Here is a 24,061-nt window from a genome sequence, read left to right on the forward strand (position 1 = left end):
GGATAATATGTCCAGTGCTCAGTAGCGTACAGTCCAAAGCATATTTCTGAATCCTTCCTGAACCTCTGAAGTATTACCTGTATAATAACACCCTCCTGAATAACTAATTCACTTTTGCCTAATTAGTGGAATGCCAAGAAAATAAGAGCCTTCCTGACTTTACCAGGTAGGCTGTTCCAAAAGGAGGGTGACACAACAGAGACTGCACGTTGTGCGAGCAGGGTAGCACCTATAAAAGGCCCTGCTCGGGTGAGCGAAGCTGTTGTGGTGGAGTGTAGTAAGTGAGGGCAGCCCTGCAGGTATGAGAAGCCAAGGGGTGGCCACACTTCCCCGCCCAAGAAGTTAGAAGGCACATCAAAGAGAACTTTGGGGGAGATAGAGACAGGAGGTGGTTTGAGGTAGGAATCGGTGCACAGAATCTGCCCCCTCCCAGACACAGAAATCACAAGACAACTCATGCTCAGGAGCGGGGGGATAGGGGGCAATGTAAGTGGCTGGCTGGTTCCCCCTCTGGAGCACCCATGGAATCCCAGGGGTCCCTGCTCTATGGAATGAAGCTGTCAGATAGCAAGAGCACCTGGTGATGTCACATGTGGTGGGAGTGTCTGGGTGATGTCACTTCTGGTGACAGGTGACTTCTGGGGGCATGGCAGGAAGGTGCATCCCACTGGCATCAGTTCCATGGTTTCTAGAAGCCTGAAGAATGTTTCAGGGGCTTCTCAGTGGTAAAAAGGTTGAGAAATGGGAAAGAGCCATAGTTCATTACCACAGCATATCTGTGGCATGTTGGAAGTCCTCGTTTCAGTCTCAAGGGGAAAAAAAATCTCTGCTTGATGTCTTGGAGAGCTACTCCTAGTTAGGATCCAGTACTGGGTGTCCAGTATCACAGTATCATGCCTTGCAGGCTGTATTTATTGTTGAATTTATATGCCGCTCTTCCTCGAGGGTGGGATTGCATCCTGGAGGACGCTTGGCTTAGCCATACCCAGAACCTATGGCAGCCTCCTTTTCTGTGCACATCTGAAGGGCGCAGTCCACTAGGCACTCTTTTTATGTGGTTTTCACGTGGTGATTTATGTGTGGTTTGCGTGGAAACTGTACTCTGCAGACTGTGCACAAAATTAATATCCTCATTCAGCTTTTCTGGTAGGAAATGATTGCTAGGAAAGGGTTGGGTTTTTGGTTCTGGGTGGTTTTTTTATTATTATTTTTCTTTTTTGCAAGCTGTTTTTAATTTGCATTTACAGGAGCCTCTTTCCCATTGACAAATGGCAGATGAGAAACTGGATCACTCAGGTTGCATCATAATGAGGCAGAGTGGGGTTTTGTGTTGTTGTTTTTTAAGGACACCAGCGAGAAACACTGTTTGCAAAATTGTGATTGATGCAAGATGGACAAATCCAATCCAGCTCACAGTTGCACGCTAAAATCTAGCAATCTGCTAAATTGGTCTTAGCATCTGCAGACTCTGTGGCTGTAGGAATCAAACATGCAGTTGGTTTAACAGCCGAATCACATTCCGGTTATTCTGTCTGTCACTCAGGCTTAGGGCTCTGACAGTTCGATTTTGGACAAATGGTTGCTTGATTTTAATAGCTGTTGCTATGTGCAACATAGTTGTTGCTTACTCAGCGTACCATAAAATCCAAAGAATATGAAAAAGGTTTTGTTTACTTGTTTGCTTGGCTTCTGCTCCAGGCCAGGCTGGATTCTGGAGATTTTTGGTGGGGGGGGGGATCACTTTGGCATGAAATTGGGGTCACTGTGGGCAGGCAGGTAGTTGTGAGTTCCTGCCTTGTACAGAGGGCTGGACTAGATGATCCTGGAGGTCCCTTCCAGCTCTGTGATTCTGCTGTGCAGTTGTAGGCCGTCCAAATGGAGTTACATACGAGAAGGGCGTGGCCCAGGTTGCCTTTGGCCCTAAACTGCTCTTCCCCTCCCAGTGGAGGTGAAAAATCAACTTGTCAACCCATGTTATACTCTCAAATTTAAGATGATCAGCAGAGCACTGCTTATAAACGTGGGTCGGTAATTAAAGTGGTTAACCAAAACGTCAACTGTTTGTCTGCCTTGGCTCCCGTTAGGAAAGGCATTGCCACGAAGTTTAAGCACCAAAAAAAAATGTTTGCTCTGAGTGGGGGTTTCTCCAGCTTAATAGAAAGCCAAGCAGTATGCCGTTCTGATGTTGGCTAATGTCTGTGATTTATGGGTGTTGATAGGACTTGTGGGCTGCCGATTAAACTACTTACATTGTGTTCGATACAGGGTTATTATGCTGTTGGTGCCTCAAGTGGAAACCTGGAATCCAGCAAATATTTCTCCTTCCTTGAAAAATAGAAGAGGAAAAAAACGGGTGGATTTCGGCATTGGTGTGGATTGGAATCAGAATATTCATGCCTTTCTATGAAGCCCTGAGGGGAAGGATCTGGAGCAGGGGTAGTCAAACTGCAGCCCTCCAGATGTCCATAGACTACAATTCCTATGAGCCCCTGCCAGCGAATGCTGGCAGGGGCTCATGGGAATTGTAGTCCATGGACATCTGGAGGGCCAGAGTTTGACTACCCCTGAGGAGTGTTGGTTTACTTCTTTCAGGGTGAGAGAGAAGGAAAGAGAGAGACGGAAAAGGAGGAGTCCACCAAAATACACAGTAGCCATACTGTAGAATATATTGAAAATTTAAACATACTAATTACAAGTGGCGAAATCCAAAACCAAAACGACTGAACGGTCACGAGGCAACAGATGAAGGTTTCCTCTGTTTGTTAGATTCAACGAAGCCATCGGACAGGCCCCAAAGCTGGATAATTTGGAGGCAGATTATGTTACGCTCCCCATTTTAGACAGTGAGACAGGCCCTCTTTTCATCTCATGATTCGCTCATGAGCAGCGCTGGAGAAATGGGTCTTAGGACGTCTCTGTCCCCTGTTATAAGATTCAGCTGAGGCTCTTCCTAAGTAGGTGTCAGGAAAGCACTGGAGGCAGAGCTCCGGGAGAGCTGAGGGCACCTAGCGGAACTAACTCAGTTCCGCAGGGCCTGCAAGATGCAGCTCTTCCGCAGGCCTTTGGTTGAGGGCAGGCTGACAGAAAGCCTTGCCCCTCCTTTGAGGTTGACCGCTTGTCACATCATCACCCCTGGGGACTCTGGATCTGATGTGGGATTTGATTGATGGGCCGGCAGACTGCAGGGCTGGGGGGTGGTTTTTTGGGGAGGGTGTAGATTTTAATTATAATTGTATTGTGGTTAACTACCACATCATACTGTTGTTACTATATATCGTGCCATGTAATTTGTATTATATAATGTTCAACAGAGCTGCAAAGAAATGGGAGGCATACAAATCTAAATAAATAAATAAATAAAGATGACAAGCCGGGAGCAGTGGCTTATAAATATCCTTAATGAATGCGGGTGGATCCTGGTTTGTGTTGCAAAGGACACAGCGGCCGATAATATGGGAGGGACGGAACTCTTCAAGTATCATTGGATGGCAAGACGGGAACCGGAAGCCATAGGAGTTAGTTGGAGAAAAGCTGTTCCCCAAATCATGTGTTCCTCCTGTTCTTTGGACTCCAACTCCCTTGATAGTTTGCGGACGGTTAGCAGGATCTCTCCCCACTGGCAATTGTCCCGGTTGCTGATGTTCTTCAGCAACCTCTGATAAGATCCTGAAGGATCCAGCTTTCCTCAGCCATACCGTATGCAAGGCCCTGATACAAAGACTCCTGTTGTTCTTTCCACCGTAATAATCTGAGTCACAGCAGACAGCTTGAGAAAGACTCCTCTGACACATTTTGCAAGAGATCTGTGAGCGGTTCTCTTAAAACAACATTGGTTTTTTTTCTGCTTTCAGGAAATAAGTGAGAGAATTTGGCACTGTTTTGGGGAGGGTGAGGCGAAGGCGGTCGTGTAGAAAGTCATAGTTAGGAGTGCGGACTTCTAATATGGCGAGCCGGGTTTGATTCCCCACTCCCCCACATGCAGCCAGCTGGGTGACCTTGGGCTCCCCACAGCACTGATAAAGCTGTTCTGACCAGGCAGTGATATCAGGGCTCTCTCAGCCTCACCCACCTCACAGGGTGTCTGTTGTGGGGAGAGGAAAGGGAAGGTGACTGTAAGCCGCTTTGAGCCTCCTTCGGGTAGAGAAAAGCAGCATCTAAGAAGCAACTCTTCTTCTTCAGAAATATCAGGGCTCTCTCAGCCTCACCTCCCTCACAGGGTGTGTTGTGGGGAGAGGAAAGGGGAGGCGACTGTAAGCCGCTTTGAGACTCCTTCGGGTAGAGAAAAGCGGCATATAAGAACCAACTCTTCTTCTTCTTCTTAAATAGGCACTAAAGCTCTCCCAATATTGATAAGCATGTTCTCTTCACACGTACAGTATGAGATACTTTCATAACAGCACAAGCTTGTCCAGTACAGCTTCACTATGGTGGGCAAAGATCTTTGAGAAGTGAACAGATAAGATGTGTTTTGTAACTGGAAGTGAATAGCTTCTTCCTCTGCCACCCCTTTTCCTCATGGTGTATTGCAGCCTTTCTCGACCTTTTTACCATTGAGAAAGCCCTGAAACATTCTTCAGGCTTCGAGAAACGGCAGAAGTGACGCGATCGTGCAGAATACGGTTGGGAAGGATAACTGTAGACATGCCCACCTGGGTGATCTTGGTGCAGTCACCCACTCTCAGCTTAAACTACCTCACAGGGTGGTGGTTGTGAGAATAAAATAGGAAAAAAGGAGCATGATATAAATCTCCTTGGGACCTTGCTGGGAGAAAAGGTAGGGTATAAATGAAACAAAATTTTAAAAACCTACCCCTGCTGTTGAGATGCCATGAATGTTTCATGTTTTAGAGAACTTATTAGCAAGACTTTCAGTAGCATCTTCGCCTGAAATTAGAAGGTAAAGGAGCCTGGCTGGCTTCTCCTCTTAAAATTAGGGCTTTTGTACACGGTGGATTTAGTATGCTTCCTTCAGACACTGTCTGCCAAAGGGATTAAGTGAAACTCTCATAACTATATTTGCTCATGAGATCCATGCCTGCTAGGGTTTTTGTTTTTGTAATGTTCCAGGAGTGCGAATGGATGAAAATTGCTCTGTGGTTTTAGAAGAAAGAAATGTGTGTCGTTTTCCATTTATCTGGTTCTGTGCCTGTATCTTCTCGTCTTGCCATTTGGGGAATACCTGTGCTCATACTCACCTTTCCTTCCCATCCTGTCCTTGGTGTTGATCTTTGACTTCAACTGGCCCAGTTGTTTGTGTATGTTTTGGTCAGTGGGGGGGTGGGGGTGGGAAGACAAGCACGTTGGTCCTCAAGGAGGGCCAGAGCTTTTTCTGTCCTGGCCCCCCACCTGGCGGAATGAGCACCCTGAGGAGATCCGGGCCCTGCCTGAACTCCCACAATTTCACAAAAGGGAGCTCCTCCACCAGGCATTTGCCTGAGACCGACCAAATCCTACAACATCTATAGCCCTGAACCCGTCTGACCTCTCTGGGGGCCTAAGTTATCGTGCCCATTATAGTGTTGATTAAGATTCAGAACCATGGCTGGATTATTGTTGATGTTATTTTTGACTATATTATATATTAGGTCAATGTTATATGTAAACCACCCTGAACCGTATGGAAGGGCGGTATAAAAATCTAATAAACAAATAAACAAATAAACAAACTAACAAATAAATAAATATTTCCGCCCAGTCCTCAATCACAAGAACGAGTTTGATGTCCCCAAAGTTTCTGGCAGAAGATTGTATTTGTGCCACTTGTAGAAAGCCATTCTAGAATAAAGATGAGCTAACGTTAGGGTTAGAGAGAAGGCCAAACCTGTCACTAAGAGGTAAAAAATAAGGCCAAGGTAAGTACAGCAAAAATTATATTTTATTACTCAGCTCAACATTCCTTACGGATCTTGTCTCTAGGCTTCTTTAGGAGAATCTGTTAGTCTTTCCGTGCTCCTTCAACAAGACTACAGGATCAGTAGCCCTGAGCAATAAAATACAAGTTTTTCTTCACTTGCATCATCAGCCTGGGCTTTATTTTTTACTGCTAACTTGAAGGTTGCCAGTCCCTGGCAGCTGCAGGGGATCCCCTGCCCCCAGTTTCCATGTCCTGCTGCCGCTCTGAATGGCAGCAGGAGAAAATAAAAATGGCTGCTAAGCTGATGGCTTTGCATCACTTCACGGGGAAAAAAAAACCCAGAAGTGGTGCCATGCCTCTCTTTGGAGTTGCCGGCACGTCTATGGTAAAACCATAGAGTTTCCAGGAATTCCTAGAAAGTATTGACGTCACTTCTGAGATTTCTCTGGAAGTTATGTCAGCCCTCTGTAAGATACGAGATAATAGCATTTACTACATATAGCCAAAGCTTTATCAGAAAAGGATCCTTAAAGCTTGACTGTTATTCGTAATTGTTACTGTAAATCCAAGGGTTCAGTAGTCTCTTCTCTGCTCCAACATCTTCCAAGCAGTCCAAGTGGCCATACGGAAGATTATATGCTTTGTTGGTTGGGCTGGGGGTGGACTTAGTTGCTATTTTTGTCTTTTAATTCACCCTTTTCAACTTGCAGTGGTGCTGCGGGCAAGTCACCAAATCCAAACTAGCAGTTTGCTGTGTCTGCTAGCCTTCCGAAATTACCACTCTGTCCTGTCCGCCGGTGATTCACAGGCCAGAATAAGACCAGGAAAGTCAAACAGATGCTCAGGAACCAGCTGGAAGAATGCATTTGCAGGAGGGAAGAGCTGGCAGATTATTATTTTTTTAAATGTCTTCCTTATACTAAAAATTGATTAAAGAAAATGGAAATGCACACACGCACATATATAGTCAAAAATAACATCAACACCAGCAAGGATTTGCCAAAAGCCCTTCCTTTTACACACACCCTCCAGGTTCATCAGCCATTTTGGGGAGGGGGCAGGTTGACATGACCTGGTAAATTCTAATTTTAAAAAATACATTAAAAATTAGTCAACTCCCACCCGATCAGTGAAACCCCAAGGTTTCATGAAACCCTGGTTCATAAAAACTGGCTTATGCTGATGACCCTGCCAAACCCTGCAATTTTTGTTAAAAGTTACATGGCTATAGCACTCTGACATTACATGGCTATAGCACTCTGATTGTTAACTCACAAGATGACGTGCTCTGAAAAATATATATACAAAATCGGCAATCGCTGAGTTTGATTTTTTAAAACCTCTTTTTTACTTCCACAACTTCCCCTTTTGAAATCCCAGAACTGGCAAAGAGTGTGTCACATCCGAGCACCATGACCAGTTCACAGACTAGACCAGGGGTGGGCAAACTGTGGCCCTCCAGATGTCCCTGGACTACAATTCCCATGAGCCCATGGTAGTCCATGAACATCTGGAGGGCCACAGTTTGCCCACCCTTGGACTAGACCATACAACTGACCACTGCAATAGTTCTCTCTCTCTTTCTCTCTCTCTTTCTCTGTCCGTCTGTCTGTCTCTCCCCCTTTCTCCCCACCTCCTTACTTTCCTGGAATACAAAAGCAGAAAAAAAATGTTCCTCTTTTATTTCATCATCTGGAAACAAGACGTTTTGGCTGCCAGCTGAGTTTTAAAAAGTTACACCCATGTAAAGCTTTCACTTAGGAAGGATTAAAATTAGCGACTGCTTAGTGGCGACTGCCAGCTCACAACAGGAGCGAAGGCATTCACCTCTCCCATTGAAATGCCTCCAGATTTTCTCCGGAGCGGGAAATCTTTTGCCGCCTTGTGTCTAGACTCCAGGTTTAGGAGCAGGGACACAGGAAGCTCTGCAGCCCAGTTCTCTGCAAACTGGAACACCCTTTGTGATCGACCGCGAAACCTCGACTTCTAAAGAGAAGCCGGTAGCGCCGAACAGAAAGAGCCGGTCTTTTTAGTGGTGGCACTTAGAATCATAGAATCATAGAGTTGGAAGGGGCCATACAGGCCATCTAGTTCAACCCCCTGCTCATAGAATCATAGAATCATAGCATCATAGAATCATAGAATCATAGAGTTGGAAGGGGCCATACAGGCTATCTAGTCCAACCCCCTGCTCAACGCAGGATTAGCCCTAATCATCCTAAAGCATCCAAGAAAAGTGTGTATCCAACCTTTGCTTGAAGACTGCCAGTGAGGGGGAGCTCACCACCTCCTTGGGCAGCCTATTCCACTGCTGAACTACTCTGACTGTGAAAAACGTTTTCCTGATATCTAGCCTATATCGTTGTACTTGAAGTTTAAACCCATTACTGCGTGTCCTCTCCTCTGCAGCCAACAGAAACAGCATCCTGCCCTCCTCCAAGTGACAACCTTTCAAATACTTAAAGAGGGCTATCATGTCCCCTCTCAACCTCCTTTTCTCCACTTTGGTGGGACAACCCCTTCTCCAAAGAAACCTGACTCCTTTTTTCATTGTTGGTCCAGGGTAGAAATGTGTTTAGACTGTCCAGTAGTTTACTGAATTTTATAAACTACCTTGCAGAACCTTTTTGAAATTCTGATATTTAGTTATTTAAAATATTTGTGCCTGGATGGACTAAGCTAGCCTGATCTCATCTGATCTTGGAAGCGAAGCTGGGTCAGCCCTGGTTGGACGGGTGACCAACAAGGAAGTCCGAAGCCTCTATGCAGAGGCAGGCTCCCTCTGTCGGCCTCTTGCCTTGAAAACCCCCATGATGGTCACTACCCAACTACTAATCAGGGCCAGCCCTGCTTAGCTTCCAAAATCTGAGGGCTTCAGGCTAGCTTGGCCCATCCAGGGTTGATGGAAATAGACAGGGTAAGCCTTGGAAGCTCATGAGTTGCAATTGGACTTTACCAGCTGTGTTGAAGTTGAAGCTGACCTGCTCAAGTTGAAGTTGACCTGCTCAATTGGCACGAAATATCAGAGTCCCACCATTGTCTGTACAGAGTTAGAATCATAGAGTTGGAGGGGTCCTCTAGGAACATCTCGTCCAACCCCTTGAACAATGCAGGAACTCACAACCACCTGCCCAACCACAGTGACCCCAATTTCATGGCCCAGTGATTCCCCCACCAAAAAACACCAGAATCCACCATGGCCTGGAGGGAATTCACCTACCATCTGACAGTTCTTTCAGCTCACTCACTGCCGGATCCTTTTAAGTGCCAGGACTCGATCCTAGAGCACCTGGCAGAATGTAATCAAAATTGAATTGTTTTAGCTTTTTGAGAACAGCAGAACTGCGGTCTCACATGGGGCCATTCCAACATGGCTTTGTGTAGCTGTTCTTGGGCTGGGAATCTAAATCTTCCTTCACTGCTGCCAAGAAATTTGCTCGTACCACCCGTATTTAAATGTGGATCGCTAAATGTGGATCCGGACTTCAAAGGTCTTCAGAGCCACTGACTGCGGTACTCTCCTCTTTTCAGGGTGCAGTCAGCCAGTGATGTGGGTTTCTGAGAAAATCTGAATTGGGGAATTTTCCAGAGATTTAAATGCATGCTAACACCTTTAAATATTTAAAACAGCAGCAAAATTACCCACCCTGCATTGTTGAGTGTGGTGGAACTTGCCTTGATTATCTAGCATATGTTTTCATCATGCTGCACACAAAATAATGAATTGGAATCTGGAATGGTACACTTCAGTACGGCCATGCCCTAGAGCCTGAGCACAGAGACGAGGGAGGGGAACAGTAATTATTTCTTTCAACCTGGTCCAGAGTTGTGGTTCCTTCCGGATATTCTACTTTGCTTTGTTGCAGTCTGACTACGTATTCTGGGTTTGAATTGGAACTCTTTACGGGTAGCCGGCTTGCTATTCCATACTGCCACTCTCTCTCTTTTTTTGTCTGTCTTGTTGTGATGTTTTTTGGATATTTTAACTCTGCATGCAAGAAGACTTGAGAGAGAAAAGGGTTATGGGAATTCTCTCTGTCCGGGACATTTGCCTCTGTTCTTCTGTTTCTAACCTGGGCTTGGAGCTGTAGCCCAAAGTATAAACTTTCAAGAGTTCAAGTCCCTTCATCGACATTCTGGAAATTGTTGGCAGAGTCTAACTATGCATAGAAACTGAGCACATGCTGATTGGGAACAAAGTAGGTTTATTGAATAAGAACAATTTGTATCGGGAAGAGGAGAGAGAGGCCAGTCTGTCTGGAGAGGAAGAGAACTAACTACCTGTTCTTAGAAGAATAGGGGAAAACCGGAACGAACCAATTGAAAAAGGGACTCTTTGAAATAGGAGTTCCCTGGCCTTGCTAGTCTATCTAGCTGCCCTGCGGGATTTCCAGTCACTGCTCTGTATATCCCCACAGTAGATTTTGCATATCCCAGACCGGGGGTTGGGGGATCACTGTTTTAGGGTACCCAGGCTCTGGGGACAGGAAGGATCCTGTCCATCGCCAGCATTGCACCGGACATGATGTCATCGTGCCCTCCAGGCAACGCTCGGGTATGTGGGCAAAAACTGGGTGGTAAAAATGTCTTCTGTCATATGATTTTTGCCCAGTCACTGTCATGATGATGTCACTTCCTCTGCAATTCTGGCAACATGGCCGAGGCCTTCCTCTTTCTTCTGCTGTCTTTGTTGCTTTCCAGTGTTTATAATAGGCTGTATGTGTGTGGATTTTTAATTGGGTATAAGAATTAAACCTTCTTCTCCAGAGCCTCAGTCTAGATCCTGCCCTGTCTTCTTTTCGGGGCAATTCCCAACATAGAGCTGCAGCTTGACCCGCTGCCCGATTGGCAACTGCATTTTGTCTGTCCTACTCTTAAGTAGATTGTCAAGGCTGACAGACAGCTCAAACTCAGCTTATGCACTTTGTGAATTCATTAGAAGGCATTTGTTTACCACCTAGCTGAGAAGGACAACCATGCACAATCCCAGCCAGCTGGTTGTGCAAAAATTCTCTCCAGCTCCTGTGAATTCTCACTATCCCAAGAAGTCATGCGCCTTCCTTCGGCTCCCCGTAATAATAAGGAAGCAACCAGTGCCCCTCTAAGGGGCTAACAGATTTACTGGATGTTATACAAGATTCGTGGGCGAACTGCTTCCTATTTATCTTTGATGCTGGTTTCTGGAGCTTGTGGCCTTAACGGCACTGCAAAGTTTGCTGTGAGCAGTTACGGGAGACGTGTTTTCAATATCCTGATCCATATTTCTTAATATCCCGTAAAGCGTTTTCTTTTTCCTCCCCACTGTGATGGTGCTAATTCCAAACAGGCTGTGAAACATCCCTGCCCTCAAACTACCTTTTAAGACTGATGCAATAAATTTCATCCTTACTCAATGTGATTTGCAGTCAGTTATTTATTCCCCCCCCCCTTTTGGAGCTTTACAACCCATGGCTGGCTTACAGCTCTGGAGAGAAGTATTCGGAAGGGTATCTGGCATGCCCCTCCATTTAGGGAGAGGCTGTATCTTAACAGAACACCTGTGCTGTATGTAGAAGGTGCCAAATTTTAAAAACTGGCTCAGTCCAACTTGCTCCGTAGCCCTGGGTACCCACCACTGCCTTATGGATTTTGTTTGAGCCACCCATCGTCATTGGCTTTAAGATAATGTTCATTTGGTGCAGGATTTTGGAGAGGGGAAATGAGTTTGTTCCTTCCATCTGCTCGATTTCACTGATCAAAATAGGTACCCTGTTAAACGGGGAAAGAGAGGGATGCTTTCTTTTGCATGCCTCTTTCATCAAAGGGTCCAAAGGGGTGGCCAGACTGAGGCTGTCCAGATGTCCATTGACTACAATTCCCATGAGCCCCTGCCAGCAGGCAGGGGCTCATGGGAATTGTAGTCAATGGACATCTGGAGAGCCGCAGTCTGGCCACCCATGGTCTATGACTAAAGTTGGCAAAAACATGTGAGGCAGGACAGAGTCGATTCCTTCCCTTCCCTTTCCCTCCCTACGTGACCCCAACTCAAAATCTGGATCCCATACAGCCCTACATCCGTGGCAAGTGATGCCTTTGGGCACGATGACTGTAGCATACGGGTATCTTCTGGGCTGCAGTGACCCCAGATTTCAGGGGGCACATCCGGGGGGCAGAAAAGCAGGTTGTGAGCACGTGTTCTCTGCCCAGCTGGGTTTTATTTTGCATCTGGCCCACTTCACGGTTCCCCTAAGCAGATGTGGAGGCCATTGTTCCTAGTATATCATGTTCAACTACTGAGTGGGGAGAAATTAGCCGACATTACACAGCGCTTGTTGGGGAACAGCTTGACCTTCCGCCGGGCCAGGGTACCGCAGCTTTTCCGAACTCCCTAAAAGCTTTTGCAAGCTGGGTAGCACATTAATCCTGAACTTATTTGCAAGGTATGTTTTTTCACGAGGCACTTAATAATAACAAGAAAAAGTCCAAGGAGTTTCCAGTAACACAATAAAAGAGTTGTGTCAAAAACAAGAGCCGTGGCCAGAGATCAACCCAGATTGTTCCCTTTGCTTTGGGAGGAGGAGTTCCTTGAATGCTTGATTATATCCCATTCCACTGTATTTTAGACTGCTCCCTTTTCCACACGGGACTCTCAGCAGTTCCAAATTTGGATCCAGGCCTCAGCCAGCTTGACTCCAGCCGGTGTTTTAGGATAATTACATGGAGCCTCCATATTCAGACGTAGTATACCCAGGACATTTAAGCAGCTTGGGCCTTGAAGAACCTTCTTCTTCCATACGACCAGCTTGCCAGTTAATATTTGCCTTCAGAAGATGTGAAGGAGGTAGTGGCAGGGCATTTTCTGCGGTGGCCCCTTGCCTTTAGAATGCCTTCCTCCTTGAGGCTTGCCTGCTGCCTTCTTTACTTTCTTTTGGTCAAAACACATCTCTCCCCCCCCCCACCACCACCCTTGTGCTGAGGTTCAGGGTGCTCTCAACCTCTGCCTCTCCTCTCTCAGTCCCGAAATTGCCATATTCCCCCTCTGTGTTGATATTCGTCGCAGCCCCCTGTCCTTCCTTTGCCACCCCACCCGAATCCTCCAGCAGCACAACACAAAGTTGATCTCTTTCAACTTCCATTTTATTTTTCTGGGAATATAGTGGCCCTTCCTTGCATACCCAGGGAATTGCTGATGGCCACTGTGGGATGGGAGGTGAATTCCCTCCAGGCCAGGCTGGATTCTGGAGATTTATTTTGGGGGATCACTTGAGCATGAAATTGGGGTCACTGTGGGTGGGCAGGTAGTTGTGAGTTCCTGCGTTGTGCAGGGGATTAAAATTTGTTTATGTAATTGACCATTGAGGTCCTTTTCAACTCTATGATTGTATGAAGTCCAGTCTGTTTGGGTATGATATTGTTTTAGATGACAATTTTAGTCCACATGAAGTGAAGGAAAGGTGCTTTAGTCTGCCAGCATCTACGCAGCACTACGTGGCCAAATTCTAGGCCCGGCAGGGTTTGGGAAGCAATAGCTGCACACGGTCAGGGAGTGGATGGGGAAGTGAATCGTGTAGCTGGTTTGCTTCCCAGGCAGTGAGGGCACAGGTCTGGTTTAAAAACAAAACAAACCCAGATTTTTTTTTTATTGGGTTCATTCCAAATGCCCAGATGTGGTGGCGTTGGTAGTTCAGATAGATTATTTATTATTATTAGATTTATTATTATTATTAGATCAATTCCACGTGGCGCTAACCAGGCAGACCTCCCGGTTATCTAAAACTCTGTGCCAGGTCACAAGGAAGGATAACGGACTGTCTCTTTTTTAAAGGGTGTCACCCTACTTAAGTCAATGCAGTTTGCTTTTGCGTTGCTCCCAAAGATTAAAAAGGTAGATAGGAGGTAGAGTGAAGCTTTGTTGGCCCAGCTTGGGTTTTCATAAGTAGAGGGGAAGCTCTTAAATTTTACAAACTTTTCTCCAACGCTGCTCCTGCTTCTCCTAGCAGCCCCCTTCCTTCATCTTCTGGTTCAGAGGCAAAAGTTTGCCCCGAGAGCTTGAGATGCTGCCAAAACAGGGGCCGCATCTTTTGTCTTATATTGAGCTGATAATGAGTTGATAATTAGCAGATTGGGCCTCCGATCCAGGCTTTGTGTGTCTCCAGCTAATACATGCATTAGCTGGTACAAACTTGGCCTCCTTTTCTTTCTCCTTTAAAATCCAGCTTCCCAAAGACGGCTTTTTAATTTTTTTTTTTTAGTTAAGGCTTTTTTTAGTTAAGGTTAGAGGGCAGCTCTTAAGAAAGAGACGTGCTTCTGCAAATGGATAAACAATTATTTGTCTATGTCCAAACCTGCAAATGCAAAAAAACACAAACCTGAATTGTTTTTTTTGCATTTCTAGAGACTAATTTTCCTCCCCCTCCCCAGGAAATGCAAATGCTAAAGTCTTCCCCCCATCTTATTCATTGGACAAAAGCAGACTGCCCTTCAGTGAGGTCATTGCATAATTCAGACGCAAGATTAAGCTGGAGCGCGTTCAGCTCCTCCGATTCACAGCTGGAAGTGAAGTGCCTTGGGAATAGCGTGACCTTTGCATCGCCTTACTGTAACTTTTCTCTTAAGAGAGCTGGCTCTTCTCTCAAAGCTCCCCGGGGGCCAAAGCTCCTCCGGGTTCGGCAACATGGAGGGATGTGGAAGGAAGACCTTTTTCTCACCAGGCGCCAAGAAAGAAAGCCAGCCGGGGAGTTTTACAGATGCTCGGTTAAAAGCAGGTCCTTCGGCCAAATAGAGCTTTCTCCTTCCAGACACTGAGTTTGCATTTATTTAATTGGTTTCTCCTATGCTATAGAGAGAGAGAGAGAGAGAGAGAGAGAGAGAGAGAGATTATTCAGTTTGTTTGAAGGACAGCTTTCAAGTCCTAGCACAGGAGTAGTCAAACTGCGGCCCTCCAGATGTCCATGGACTACAATTCCCAGGAGCCCCCTGCCAGCAAATGCTGGCAGGGGGCTCCTGGGAATTGTAGTCCATGGACATCTGGAGGGCCGCAGTTTGACTACCCCTGTCCTAGCAGTTCACGTGCTCTTGCCATGACTGTCTAGTTCCAGGATTTACATGCTCTTTGGTCAAATAATTAAATGGGTATTTGGGATTCTCAGATGTGTTTTATTTATTTTATATTTATTTATAAATAAACCTCTGGGCGGTTTACTTAGGACGTTGCAGGGTAATTACATAGAACATTCTAACGAATATAATAATCATAACGTAACATGTCAACCAGAACAGTATTTTAGAAGGAACAGTAACATTAACAAATCCTTGGGTAGGTCGGATGGGTCAGTCCTGGAAGGGGTGTGTGGGGAGGGGAGGGGACGGGACCGGTGGATGTTTTTCCAGTTGGTCGGCCTCAAGCAAATGCCTGGTGGAGGAGCTCCCTTTTGCAGGCCCTGCGGAACTGATTATGCACCGATTTGCTAGCTTGGCTGTAGGAATTTAGTGTCTTTGCTTGACCATTTCTGCCACACCTTCCTAGACTGTTTTCTGTCAACAGGCAGGATGCTGGAAAATCCAGAGTGCTCCCTTTGAAGTGCCGGGGTTATCTCGCTGGCCTCGGAGACAAAAACACTGCAGTCCTGCTGTGCCCAAAGGCGTATTTTATAACTTTTGTTTTTTATTCTCATGGTGTGGGAAGAGGGCAATCTGGCCCCTGACCTTTTGCCCAGCGAAGGGATGTTCTGGGAAGGGGGAGGGGATCACAGGGGTGTAATATTAGGTGAACCACAGTTCCAGCAAGGAATCTAGTCTCCCTGCTTCGCTTCTTCCTTAATAAAGAGGTTTCAAAGAGTCTGCAATGGCATGCCACCTCTGATCACCTCTGCGGTGACCATGAATCAGTTGGGACTAGCGGCTTTTCCTAACAAGGAATTGCTGATCGGCACTGTGGGGTGCTAGGTGAGGTTCCTCCAAGCCAGGCTGGATGCTGGAGATTTTTGGAGGGGGGAGGATCACTGGGGCATGAAATTGGGGTCACTGTGGGTTGGCAGGTAGTTGTGAGTTCCTGCACTGTGCAGGGGGTTGGACGAGATGACCCTGGAGATCCCTTCCAACTCTGTGATTCTTTAAAGTTCTCCAGCCACTAGAAAAAGACTAATTTTTATTAGTTTTCTCCATCCTCTTTGGGCTGTGAATTGTTATGCGTTCTTATATTTGGTTACTTGGATTATAGTTTTTAAAAAATAAATCTGATATGTCCGGCCGATGACACATCTACCCCATGTGCCCTCAAGGGGCATGGCCACCAAGATTCTGGGGGAACCAACTCAAACGTAGATCTCTCAAAATCTTGAGGCTTGTGTGAGATTCTACAAAGGTCCAGAAAATCCAGAAAGTTAAAGAAGAATGAAATCTACAGACCACGCGAAACATTTTGCATCCGTGTGTGAAGTTCAAACATTCAATTTTCTCTTTTGCGACTTACCAGAACCAGCAAGGGGAATCCTATATGTTAAAAGGGGGTTTGATATTTACTAATCACATGGTGTCTGATGGTCAATTTTAAGGGGAATTTGCCACCTACATGGCAACATTCTTGGTTCCAAACCAATATTTAACCTTTGTGGGTGGTCAGTTTGATCCTAATTGGTCAGTTGACCAGCATGTCAGGCAGCTGTCTCTCCCGCTCTGCCATCCTTGGGTGGGTTTTAAATAAACAAATACAGGACTATGAATTTGTATGCAACGGATCAAAACATCTGTTCTTATGAGAGGCCGGGTTACATCTGTACTCCAGCTGACGGATTCTCCTTGTCAGATTGCATTATCGGAGTGACACCTATATTGAACACAATAGAAGCGGACATTTCTTTTCTTGCCTAATTTCTATGCCCATCTTAGTTCTCGTCTGGTTGCCTCCAATCCTGCTATTGTAGGAATGAACAGAACTGTATAGCTTCCAGCCAAACCTAAGCACTCACCTGATGGTTAAGTCGCTTTTCATGCAGACATGATATAGCATGTCATTTATTAGTTATTTTACGCAGAATGCTTGCATGCTGCCTCTCCAACTTGGTTTGTGGCTGCTGTCAGTGAAAACAGTGAAGCAGAAGGCCAAGGCCATGGTTCCCAAGGGTGTTGCCTGTGGGTGCCACGGGGCCTGCTGGTGTTTTTTAAAAGTAGCTGGCTTTTTAACCAGGCAGGCTTCAGCAAGTCCACTCAAGGGGGTAGCAAATCTACTCTGGTTCACTGTTCTTCTGCAGCTCTATCAAAAAAATCCGCCAGCCTCTAATCTGCAGAACCGGCTTTGATTCCCTGCTCCTCCACATGCAGCCAGCTGAATGACCTTCGGCTAGTCACAGTTCCCTTGAGCAGTTTTCTTATAGCTCCCTTAGCCCCACCTACCTCCCGGGGTGTCTGTTGTGGGGAGAGGAAAGGAAAGGTATTTGTAAGCCGCTTTGGAACTCCTTCGGGTAGTGAAAAGCGGGGTATAAAACCCAGCTGCTAAACTGTGCAGACAAATGGCTTGAGGAACTCTGCTTTGACTATCTACTTTTTTCAGTTATAAAATGATCTTAGGGGGAAGAAACTAACCCCACTTCTTGAGAAAGCTTCTTCCCTTTAGGTTGTGGCTTCTACAATGAGAGGATTCAGTTACAGAGCTAAGAGGGAGGTATTTCTCCAGTGAGCTAGGTGAGCTGTTTTCAGACTCAGTCTCTGAGAACTCTGGTTGCCCTTAGGCATGGACAATGATCTCTGGAAGACAGTGGTTCCAACCAGACAGGGTACCACGCACAAGGAAGCATTGAGCGTGTCCTAGCTGTGGCCAGCATGCCACACAAACTCTATAAATGTCCAGAGCCCCACTGCAACTGGGTCAGGGACTGACGGCTCCTGGGGTAAGAACAAAAAAATGTTCGTGTTTGTATATAAATTGGTTTTTTTTTCTGGGGTTTCTCAGTTCAGTTCTGCCTCTCGTCCCACCATGCTGATCTCACTTTTTTCCGCTGCTCCAAACAAACGCTCTATCTCGATCTACTCCGCAAGGCTGTTGTGTGGATGCCCCCCCTCTGGCCAAGCTGCTTGCCCTGCCACGACCCCTGTGAAAGGGTCGTTCGACCCCCAAAGGGGTCCCGACCCACGAGTTGAGAACCACTGGCTTAGGGGGTTCTAAAAACTGCTCTAACCCCAATATCACTACAGTTCTCCGTAAGAAGTTGGTTTAGTTCTCATCCCTCTTCCCAAGATGGAGGTGGCATCTCTGCCTCTTCTCCTCACCCCTTTCGCATTGCCCCCCCCAAGGTTTCCTAGCTCTGCTGCCCCCCAAGAGAGACTCCTTTTCTGCAGGCTGCCGCCCCCTACCTCCCACGTGGTCCTGCTGGCCTTCGACAGCCGTCACGGTTAGGGGGAAAAGGGAAATGTTTGCAAAGGGCCTGGGCATAACCGCACAGCCCAAAGTTTCATAACATCTCCTCTTGACCGGCGGTTGGTGGCTTGTACGGATGGAGTTATATAATCAACAAGTGTGTTGCCTTTTCCTAATTTCCTGTTGGGGCTGTTTGCGGATTCTGCGAGCTGCTTGTTGGAAACCAACCTCGGGGGCTGCATGGGTTTGATTTTCTCCCTCTTCATAAAAACCATAAACACGCATTGCGAAACACTTCCCCACACGCACACACACTTCGGCATGATGATTAGTCATCTGTCGGGGCCATGCGGGAGTAACCGCTAGGCTAGACGGCCGTGGCACATTCAAGGCAGCCAGCTCTGAGTCAGCCACACTTCAGACTGGGCTTTCCTGAATGGGAGAGGAAGGCTCCCCTCTGACGCACTAGGAAACAGTGCAAGGCTGGATTTTGTAAGAGGGTTCTGGGTTGGACAAGCCGTCATTTTCTGCCAATGACTGGGGTGTTGATCGTTTTGCATTGGCTTTGTTTTTTGTAAGGATCGTTTTGGTTGAAAACAAGGATTCCTTGAATCCTTCACGAGAGAAAGGTGAGCTGAACTAAACACCCCAAATCCTCTTCGAAGGCCACTGCATTAAACATTTTAAGCATGATGGTTGATTTCATGAGGACTAGAAGCTCTTTGTTCAGTGCCAGACAGAGTTGCACCCTTCTAAACCCACTGAATTCAGAAATATAGCACAAGCAGAGGACTAGATTGGTGTAGTGGTTAAGAGTGCAGACTTCTAATCTGGAGAGCTGGGTTTGATTCCCAGCTCCTCCACATGCAGCCAACTTGGGTTCTCCACAGCACTGATAAAGCAGTAATCTCAGGGCTCTCTCAGCCTCACCCACCTCACAGGGTGTCTGTTGTAGGGAGAGGAAAGGGAAGGTATTTGCAAGCTGCTTTGAGACTCTTTTGGGTAAAGAAAAGTGGCATATGAGAACGAACTCTTCTTCTTCGTCAGTAATATCAAGCCTCTCTCAGCCTCACCCACCTCACAGGGTGTCTTCTTCCTCTTCTTCTTCTTCTTCTTCATTGGGCCATTGGGTGGTGAGTCTGCAGACTCTGTCTACAGGCCCTCAGGCCCTGTCCAGGCGCCGCTTGCTGACCGAGTATGGTCAAAAATCACATTGAATATGATTTGCATCACGTCTCCCTGTCTGGCAGAACCCAGCTGGCTGTGGTTTCACAGCCATTTAAATTCATTCAGTCATAAATATTTATGCCTGCCAGTCTTAACTTGAGCCCTGATTTTTATCTCTTCCCATCAATATTGCATGGGCTCGAGATACCTGCACTTCCCTGATACCGGCATTTGATAGGTCTTTGAATGGAGCGTAAAGTGCAGATATGTTCCTTGACGTATTTGAAACCATCTTAAGTACATGTCCCTCAAGTGTCCCTCCTGGGCATCTCCAAGAGACCATCTTAGAAGCATATCATTTGGTGTGCTCTGGCAGCAGAGCTTAGTGCCAGAGTATTGGCTTTGCATGCAGAAGGTCCCCGGTTCAATCCGCAGCATCTCCCATTAAAAGTACCAGGTAATCGGTGAGGCAACAGACATCTGCCTGGGGCCCTGGAGAGTGGCTGCCAGTCAGAATAGTCTATACTTAGCTGTTTGGATCGGTGTTCCGACTTTGTATGAACATCGGCTGTCTGTGGCCGGTATGCGCTCTGCATGCAAAATGTCTCAGAAGCGACAGAGGGGCATTCCTAAGAGATTCTTGAGCCCTGGGCAAAAGTCAAGCATGGGGTTGCAGGGTGCTGGGTAGAGTGGGTGGGGTGTCCTGAGCCCTCCTCCCCTCCCAGCTGATTGCTGCCAGCTTCTGCTAGACATGGCATAGGCTACGAGTCAGATTGGGAAACCCTGACCCGTCTCATGGCAGATGTCACAACTATTTTGGCCCATCCACTGCCTGGGACGTGAGCCGAGAGCCTTTGGAGTCACGGTAGCTGTGGTTACAGGTCATATGAGCTATATGGCAGTCAGAGGGGGTAGTTCTGCCAACCTACAGCTGATTGTCACCCTTCCTGAGTGAAATCTTGTGACAGGTTGAGGACAGTGGCAGTCAGGGGCCACCCAAGGCAGAGGCAGCAGGATCAAAGTAAATTGACCAGTTTGAGACACTGAGTGTTTTTCCCCCAAATTGAATTAGGGGTTGTATTTTACTGTAATACCCCAAAAGGTTTCCTTTCAGAATATCTAAGAATGACCCACTATGTCTCTCTATCAAGCCTGATTGATCTGGGCATATTTAGCATATTTATTTTGTTAATTCATTTGGAATATTAGCTGATATTGCTAAAAAATTGTGCCTGAAGACAGGGCAGAGTTTATCCCTAGAGTTCTTTTCCTTCAGGCAGTGTTCGAATGGGATGGGAGAGTAGTAACATTCTCCCCCCCCCCTCTTTATTTTTGTCTTAGATGCAACAACTCTTTTACGAAAACTACGAGCAGAACAAGAAAGGTTACATCCGAGACCTCCGCAACAGCAAGATTCACCGAGCAATCACCTTACACCCCAACAAGAGCCCACCCTATCAGTACAGACTCCACAGTTACATGTTGAGTCGGAAAATAGCAGAGCTGCGGTACCGGACCATCCAGCTGCACCGCGAAATTGTCCTCATGAGTAAATACAGCAACACAGAAGTCCACAAAGATGACCTTCAGTTGGGGATGGCGCCTTCCTTCATGCGCTTTCAGCCCCACCAGCGCGAAGAAGTTCTGGAGTGGGAATTCCTCACTGGGAAGTATCTGTATTCTGCCATGGACGGACAGCCCCCTCGTCGAGGGATGGACTCTTCCCAGCGTGAGGCGTTGGACGACATTGTCATGCAGGTTATGGAGATGATTAATGCCAACGCTAAGACCAGAGGGCGGATCATTGACTTCAAAGAGATACAGTACGGCTATCGCCGAGTCAACCCGATGTATGGGGCGGAGTACGTTCTTGACTTACTGCTCTTGTACAAGAAGCACAAGGGGAAGAAAATGACCGTTCCAGTCAGGAGGCATGCCTACTTGCAGCAGACCTTCAGCAAAGTCCACTTCATGGAGGACGAAGACCTGGACGCCAAAGAGTTGGCTAGTAAAATCAACCAGGATTCGGGCTCCTTGTCGTTTCTCTCCAACTCTCTGAAGATGTTTGTCCCGTTCCAGTTGAGCAAGTCTAAAGCAGAGAAGAAGGAACCCAAAGACAAGAAGATCAACATCCTGATTCCTCTTTCCGGGCGCTTTGATATGTTTGCACGATTCATGTTGAATTTTGAGAAGACCTGCCTCATTCCGAACCAGAATGTCAAATTAGTTGTCCTGCTCTTCAACTCAGACTCGAACCCTGACAAGGCGAGGCAGATCGAACTGATGAGAGATTATCGCATGAAGTATCCCAAGGCAGACATGCAGATCTTGCCGGTGTCTGGCGAATTCTCTCGAGCTCTGGCGCTAGAAGTCGGATCCTCCCAGTTCCACAACAACTCCTTGCTGTTCTTCTGCGACATTGACTTGGTCTTTACGGCAGAGTTTCTCCAGCGATGTAGAGCCAACACGGTTTTGGACCAACAGGTTTATTTCCCCATCATCTTTAGCCAGTACGATCCAAAGATTGTTTACAGTGGGAAAGTCCCGAGCGATAATCATTTTGCCTTTACCCAGAAAACAGGCTTCTGGAGGAACTATGGCTTTGGCATTGCCTGTATTTACAAGGGTGACCTCCTCCGGGCAGGAGGCTTTGACGTTTCTATCCAAGGCTGGGGCCTTGAGGACGTGGACTTGTTCAACAAGGTCATTCGGGCCGGCCTAAAAACTTTCCGCAGCCAAGAAGTTGGCGTCGTCCACATACATCACCCTGTCTTTTGTGACCCTAACCTTGATCCAAAGCAGTACAAAATGTGCGTGGGGTCGAAATCATCGACGTATGGGTCCACCCAACAGCTGGCGGAGCTGTGGCTTCAGAAACATGAGCTGAACTTTGGGAAAAGCAGCAATTCCAATGGTTCTCTGAGGACAGCCTAATTAACCAGCTATGCTGGAGCAAAACAAGGGGGGAAAAACCTACCTGTTGCATTTTTAAGTAAAAAAAAAAATTGCCCTAATTTATTTTTTTGCAAAACGTTTTTGATAGTTGTTTTTTTTTTAAAGAAATAAAAGACAGAACAACCGCACAAGGGTATATTTTACAAATCGTTTTTCTTACACGGACCTTCGGAGCGCTTTTTTTCCGAACAAAACGTTTGCCTTTTGGGAACAGAAAACCAGTGGCTGAGTATTATGACTTAACTTGGTTCCGGCAACTTGAAAGAACCCCTTTTATTTTTCGTGATAAGTGGACGTTTTTAAATAAAAGGAAAACTCTCCCCCAATTCCACTCCGCAGCCCTTTCTGTTTAGATACCCGGGTTCCTTCCAGCTGCGATCGAATGTAAAGTGTTAAAAGGGGTTCACTTACATTCCCCCACCCCATCTCGGGGTTGTTATAAAATAAATGGAATCTTCTTTGCCCGTATGTCTTTTTAAAAAGAGAGAGAACTGCGTGTGAGAACAAAGAAATCCATGTGGCAGTATTTGCTCCTTTCCTTACAAGAAGGTTTTCATTTGGTTGGTATTTCAATCTTACGATGTACCTTTCAGCTCATTGTATTTTGGGCGACTGGGAAAAGGGGGGAGGGTGGGAGGGGAGAAATTGAGCACACTTTTTTTTTTACGGTGTTAGTCTTTTGTAAAAATAATAATAATAAACCTGTCTTTTCCTACTTGGTCCCTATGTGGATCTAATGTTACAAACTCCATAGCAAACACTGTGTTTTTCTGAATTCGACGTAGATGACCAAGAACGACATTTTAGCGAATAGAAATGAGATTTCTGTGCTGTAACGAGCAAGAGGAAATCTAGGTGCCCCCAATGAAATGTATTGGGAGGGGAAGGGGGAAAAAACACGTTCAGGGTTTTGTTTCCCCAAAACTAGTTACAGCATTTGGATTGGGAACAATCTGTTACCTTTTTGTTTTGCTTACCTAGCTTCTCCGTTTTTTCCTTACTCGGATAGGTTTTTAATTTATTTCATAGCCTTTGTTTTAGATTCCTGTCTTTTATTTTTTAAAACCTGATAGTCATTAATATTTATATATCTTAGGAATGTATTTGCATTTTCTTACTGTTAAAGGTAGTGTAAATCTTCTTGCTTCACAGTAAACTGATCTCCAAAGATTTCTTTTGAAAACTTTGTTTTATTCCTCACACGCCCCCCCCCCCCCCCCGTGGCTTCTTTAAATCAAAAGTTGGGTGCAATTTTGGTCAGCGGCCTGTTGTTCATGGAGTTGACCAGTCTGTATCTGTGCTGTACCATTTCAGTTTGCAGCCATGGGCTCATGGGACCTCTGTGCAAAGCATTCTCTGCATGCAGAAATTCAGCACATAAGGGAGCAAGGCCTGGTTCCTGACTTGCTAGTTTGCAAAGTGCAGGTATTTTTGTTTTCTGTGGAAGGGCACTCCATCATGCAAGCAAACCTCCACCTTCAGCCCAGACGTAGGCTGACCATCTCAGAGGGAATTAAGCTACGGTTTATGATGCCCCAAGATGAGCTTCAATTTTGGGAGTGGGGGGGCATAGAAAGTGGAGGGGGGAGTGGTAACCCAGCATGCAGCAGAAGTTTCAAAATACACAAACTGTTACAGCACTCAAGTGCCTTGGATCCAGCCCCTTACAACGATTCTGAAACGCTGGCGGTCAAAACACAGTCCTATAAGGGCACCTAACCTTTTGTAACAATCTCGTTCTTTTTCCAAAAGAA

General features: G+C 46.3%; 1 protein-coding gene across 1 annotated transcript in view; it reads left to right on the forward strand.

Moving 5' to 3' along the window:
* Nucleotides 1–23,477, forward strand: part of CHSY1 (chondroitin sulfate synthase 1) — a 78,348-nt gene extending 54,871 nt beyond the window's left edge. Inside the window, exon 3 of the mRNA XM_077317373.1 lies at nt 20,694–23,477. Coding sequence (XP_077173488.1) covers nt 20,694–22,286 — 1,593 coding nt within the window. The 3' untranslated portion in view covers nt 22,287–23,477. The remainder of the gene's footprint in view (nt 1–20,693) is intronic.
* The last annotated feature ends 584 nt before the right edge of the window (nt 23,478–24,061 follow it).

Source organism: Paroedura picta, chromosome 18 (genome assembly GCF_049243985.1).
Source record: "Paroedura picta isolate Pp20150507F chromosome 18, Ppicta_v3.0, whole genome shotgun sequence".
Classification (NCBI taxonomy): Eukaryota; Metazoa; Chordata; class Lepidosauria; order Squamata; family Gekkonidae; genus Paroedura; species Paroedura picta.